Source organism: Hyalella azteca, unplaced genomic scaffold, assembly GCF_000764305.2.
Source record: "Hyalella azteca isolate HAZT.00-mixed unplaced genomic scaffold, Hazt_2.0.2 contig6880, whole genome shotgun sequence".
Taxonomy (NCBI): Eukaryota; Metazoa; Arthropoda; class Malacostraca; order Amphipoda; family Hyalellidae; genus Hyalella; species Hyalella azteca.
Window position 1 is genome coordinate 1,129 of NW_025937021.1, and position 6,268 is coordinate 7,396.

General features: G+C 41.8%; 1 protein-coding gene across 1 annotated transcript; it reads left to right on the forward strand.

The window, feature by feature from the left end:
• Positions 1-1,172: 1,172 nt before the first annotated feature.
• Positions 1,173-3,230, forward strand: LOC125178081 (the record flags this gene model as incomplete). The annotated part of the gene is made up of 3 exons (XM_047881036.1): positions 1,173-1,308; positions 1,958-2,275; positions 3,077-3,230. Coding segments are annotated over 3 exons (608 nt in total), but the record flags the coding sequence as incomplete, so codon positions are not given.
• Between the last annotated feature and the right edge of the window lie 3,038 nt (positions 3,231-6,268).

A 6,268-nucleotide genomic window follows, 5' to 3' on the forward strand; every position in this document is an offset into this window, starting at 1 on the left:
TGTTGAACCTCATTGCAAAATTTGAAAAATTGTTCAATGCTATTGTTTGATCTGTTTAAAGTTATTCCACAAATTATTCAGCGTTAATGCAGAACCTGTTCAACCTCATGGCTCATGGTACAATTTATTTGATGTTATTGTAGGACTCCGTTAAAGCGGCATCACAGCGTCCTGGATTTGCAGGAATTAATTATTTCTTTTACAATAGTAAACAAGAATCACGATAAGGAATAGCCTTAGTTGCTATCGAACAACTTGGGATCGGGATAGAGGTTCAAATCAGGAAAAAGGGGGAGATAGCCGTGAGAAAGCGGGTGGTGAGGGGGGAGGGGCCGCGCCCCCGGCGCGCCGAGCAACCGGATTTGCTTTCACTTTCTTGGCTCCCGGAAGAGTGCGGTGTTCGACCTTGACACTCGCAACCTGTTCACCTACTCCTACTGAAGCTGAATGAGCTCACCCAACTTGTGATGGTGAACTGACTCATGCGTACCTCTGAATGAACTTACCCAACCTGCGATCCAGGCAACGCTCACACTCTTGGCAACGCTCGCAATTAACTGCCGGCGGACAGGGCCTCCACATTTCGTGATTAATGAATTCGATACGGTGAAAATTTAATGGAAATATTTAAAATAATATTGCAACTTTCATTGACCAACTGAGCTGCGGCCAGAGCTCATACTCGTCGGGAGGAATTACTGTCCAAGAAAGGACTAAGGTTGTTCAACGCTTTGCAGAAAGAGGTGAGATGAGGGCAGTTCTCCTTCACGATATTCAAGAGATGACTGGTTGCGTTTTTAAGCACGATTCCGGCTCGATATTACCCTCAGCTAGTAACAAGTTCCTACAATTAGCATCAGCTGGCTCAATTCAAGACATATGCACGTGGTCAGGTTCAGCGTTACCCCCAGGCCCCTTAAATTGGCGGGTGACCTGCTTCTCGACGGATTAGGGAAGGTGGATGACGAAGGCGGTGCATCAGAGTGACCATGCACGGGAACGTAAAAAGTTGAGAATAGGGTATAAGATCAAATAAAATATAACTCTAATCAGTAGAAAATGGTTAAAATGAAAAAAATATTATATCGATCATTGTTACGAAAAAAAAAAAACATTTCACTGCAATGTCTAAAATATGATTGTTTGATTGAAATGCGTTCACCCGATCGCAGAGGCTGACCAGTACGCGGATTTCCCGAGAGCGCAGGAGCGTCAGGAAACCGAAGCAGGATCCAGGGCTGAAGGTCGAGCGACGTCATCGAAAAGCAGAGGCGGGGGTTGCCTGCTGCTGCGGCTGATGGTTAGAAAGTGAGAGCTCGTGTGAGCCGCACTACGAGGAGGCTTGTGTACAAGCTTTATGGTTATCGTTATCGACAGTTATCGACGTGTGCGTGGGGACCTCATTGAAGTATCCAAGTATACTCATGGTTTATACAAGGTCCCAGAAGGATTACTAGCATTCGAAACAAGAACCAACACCAGGGGCCACGGCTATAAACTAAAAAAACTGCGCTGCAACTTCTCCACGCGACAACATTTCTTCTCGCTTCGAATCACCGACATGTGGAACAGCCTCCCCATTTTATAATTCGATTCATATAAGTAAATGCCGACACAGTCTAGTATTTTCTTTATAATGAGACGTGAACGAATTTAGCAAACCTAGAAAAAAGTATTAATAGAGGAACAACATAAAAGACAGTCTTGTTCTCATGCCTGGCATACAATAAACGTATATTTCGTCTTAAACTGGTAAATATACGAACTAAAGTTAAACTCAATGTCATTTCAAGACTAGCAATGCACATTTAACTTTTGCCCGATACAATAATATACGTTTTCCAAATTAAGAAATGGGAAAATAATTTCTTTTCTTCGATCGTTTTGACAACATCTGTACTCACCATCACGTTCATCATTCTTAATGAGGTATTAATAGTCCCTCTTGTGTTGCCAGGATGCCGCTCCTCGATGGTTTCCCGTCAACGACAGGCGAGCTTTTCACGACCGTCAACGACGGCATCCGACGGTTCGGCGCCGACCCCATCGCTGCCCTCAAAAGCTTCAACCTGAAGACCGTTGGTCTGGTGGGGGCTGGCATTCTGGTGGCGGTGCTGGTCATAGACCTGCTGGGGTACTTGTACGCGGTCTACAAAGGTACTGCGAAGAAGTACATTCCCTACAGCCGAAGTCTTGCGCTCACGGCGGCCGAAGCTTGGGAGGATAGAAGTTCCAACTTCATCGGCGAGTTTTACGACCCTTACGCCCGGGGAAGGTGAGTGGCAACACTAAATGATAACACTAATTGGCAACACTGTGCTGTGAGTACTCTCCTAATATCCAGCTAGGCCCAAGCACTTTGTTCATAGTTATCTATGACCCGTAGTCGCCCTTCAACTTTCCCCAAAGGTTTAGAATTCTAACAAGTTTCTTGATGCTCGTCGTATAATTATTCCAATCCAAGTTACAAGTTTGAGTTTCGCGTATGAGTTCGAGGATTTCCTTAAAGTATAACGATAAACTAATTAAAGAATGAAAATATACATAAATATTAAATACACCCCCCACTATTGATCAAAGAGGAAATATCCTACATCTTATAGTATAGCATATAACACTAATTAGATATATTCCCATCAATATTTACGAATGATAATTAACACTGCAATAACCTATACGCTAACCACACGACACGCACCTCCTTCACGTCTCCGGACTACAATGACTTGCCCGGCTCTCCTATTCCACGGACGTTTACACTATGTAGCTGCCTCTAAACATAAAGTGATGAATATTGACTCCTGTTAAAAAATTTGACAACTTGTGTATGCTTCTACACTAAAATCTTGGGTCAATAATGTAACTACAGCTTTGAAGGGAATAATTACCCAAGGTAACGAGCTATGATCAACCCAAACCCATTCTCCACCTCACTGTAACAACGTCTATTTTACACTCAAATCTTGGGTCAAAAATGTAACTACTGCTTCTGTAGGAATACTTCCCTAGGGTCGAGAGGTATGAACTGCCCAAATCGATTCCCCACGTCACGCTATAAGCTTCCCTGCACCCCCAGGTCCGTGGACTCCCTCACGAATGTGCTCGACTCCCTCGCCTCCGCCGCCCGCCGCTGGGGGGAAGATTCTGAACCCACCGCATCCTCACAGGACTTCCCCGCCTCTNTAGACGTTTCGATTTTCGATGTTTTCCATGGCCCACAGGGGCTGCGAGTATTCAAATATTGCGAGAAAATAGGCTTTATTCATTTCGAAAAGTTACAGAGTGAAAATTTCTTGACTACGATGCAGCCGAAATTCATGCCAGAGGTCTGGTATGTGACTTATCATCACGAGAAACTGAAACTAAAGATAAAGAAACTAAACTAAAGAAAGCCGTCATGACTAAGTAGAGGAGACCTCAATGGAGAAGCAATGCTGTGTGCCATGATAGTGGCTATGTTCACGATGATGACGGTACCGAGGGTAATAATGGCAAGATAGAAGACCACGAAGAAAAATCAAAAGAAAACGATGGCTAGACCGACGGCACTAATGAGGAGTCCGAGGAAGATAATGGCGAGACCATATGCAATGGCAAGTTTCCATGAAACAGAAATAAGCAAAAAGCTTCAGGCGATGATGGCAATCTACACACGATATTTCTGTTACGTCGTTCTACGTAATGAACCTTGGAGACCTTCTGAATTTGCGTGAACATAAAATGCACAGTCGAAGTGACAATCGTGGTGTTGGTCCTAAAAAATAAATGTTTCAATCAATCAGTCTCATTTGAGTTTATTGTGTCAATTTTTTATTAATAACAAATTATTTAGACTGTAAGGGAAGACAATTGTTTCCACTAACACCAAGATATTTTCCCGTTTTTCGAATGGCTCCTCTATGTTGAAACGAGCTACACGGTACAAATTATTACGTAAAATAAAGAAAGAAACATTCAAATTTACAATGATTTCCAGAACTTAAAAAAAGGACGTTTAGCACTCGCCATCATCACTTGAATGTGCAATCCAGGAGCGCAGGTATTAGTGGCTTTCCGTCCATTGACGGTTTGAGTCCAGACACATTGTTGAGGCATAAGCTTGTATTTTATTATCTTACGTGTTATTTTACTTGGGATTCGTCAATTATTGTGAAGTTGCTCAATGCCATTTTAGTTTAGACTTTACGGAAGTCGGAATGCGGAAGGTGTAAGTTGCTGCTAGATTATTGTGCGGTGTGAAGCCCGAAGCGGAGGTACGTATGTGTGTTAGGTCCTGATGTGTATTATTGAATTGCGATATGTGAAAATGATTTGAATCGATGTATATACTATATGTGTGTTCCATTATTTGATTTGTATATGCATTACTGTATTTGCCAGTTAGAAGTTTAATTATTGTTCATTTTACTCTTTTAGGAAAGCCTCAAACCAGAGACTAAAACTCGAGACTTAATTAGGCATCTTCTCGTCAGTTGACCAGCACGTGAATGTGTATATTACAGTGGATTGTATATGCTGAAACGGATTGTGCAATAAAGTCATTTTAATTAAAGACTATCAGTGAAAATGACCCTATACGATCATGTAGGCCGAGTTGGTGTGTCGATGACCCCAACAACATCGAGTTCATTAAATAAAAATATATCCAGAAGCAACATTCTCCATATTGATTGAGAATTGAGTCAGCCCTGTACATTCTGTAGTACTATTTCAAGTTCAAGTATGTGCGTGCTTAAAGCCTGGCACCTGATCAAAAGCTGATATTAGATTAATGTACTTAATGTCATTTCCAAATTTCAAGTGTTGTAAAACTCTTCACCTACTTAAGAATGAATATTGAATATTTTAAACGTCGTATTCCAGTAAAATGTTTTTTTGGTAGCTGCTTCTCTCACTACATTGAGTCATTCAAAAGTCACGAATAAAATGTATAAAAATATAGCCGCTTAGCTCTGCAGATGAAGAATTATTTCCTGTTCTCAAAAAGCATTAGCGTAGCAATGATCCGCCGCTTGAAGAATTTCAAGTTGCTCAGCTGGATGTGAACAATATTGCAGTCTCTCCTTGGTAACGGTATGAAAGAAACTAATTTTACAGGGTTAAATGAAGGCCATTGGCAGAGTTGCATGAATGTTGGAACACGCAGGGGCTGTGCTGTACAAACAATGGGTTTGCATGAACTGAGCTGCATTTAATGAAACACGAAAATTCTCTGTATTAAGATCCGGCATTTGATTGTTAACTAAAACATTGCAGTGTATTCAAATACTATCCAATATAGCACGAGCACTTAAAACTGAGAACAATTAAGTCGTTTTCAATGGGGTACGCTCATTTATTTTAACTGGGCATTTATGAAACCCGGAGCAAAATTCATGAGCCAGTTATTCACTCCTAGATAATTAAAAAGCATAAATGGCTCGACTGCTCCCGAATCCAACACTATACGTATTGTGTTTAAGTATTTAAGTATTTATCTACCCCGTATTGTGTTTAAGTAGCTAAAAAGCAAACTATGCCATCTGTCAAAAAAATTCTTAACAAAGATCAATGAATTTAGCAATGAACCTGTTCACTGACGAGAACTAGTGAATTCAATCATGTTTTACCGGATTCTCTAATGAAGTATCAATTCACAAACGTGTTATTTTTTGTTGTAGTGTTCTTCCACAACGCCCTGTAAATTAGCCGGGCTAGAACTCACTTAATTAGGGGCTTGAAGTTGTCAAGCGAGACTCTAGCCAAGGTTCTGCGAACCTTCGATCGTGCCCTTTTCTAATTGGCAACGTATTACGCAAAACTGAAATTGAACGTGAGACTCGATCAGTTCACTCTTACTTGAGTCGCATTACTCAAGAGGAGTGGCTGGACGTGGCCACGTTGTGGTGGCTATATGTGACGGCAAGCCTCTATATAGATCCACCAACGACCCTGCCATCTGCCGCTCAGTCCTCGCCAGTATTTTTGAATTTTGCCTACTCCTGCCAATGACAAAAAATTTAACTCAGTACTCACTGTAGTGAGTGATAGAGAGCTCATTTTCTCAAAATCGACGAAAACGTGAAGTCACGGACGAACGGACGGACAGACAGACGGACAGACGGACAGACAGACGGACGGACAGACGGACGGACATGACGCGCACAATAGGGCATTTTTTACATAAATGAGAGAATGCGCTAAAAATTAGATTTGTACTCACTGCAGTGAGTGACAGAGAGCGCATTTTCTTGTGCTCTCTCACACCAGAAGTCACGGACGGACGGAC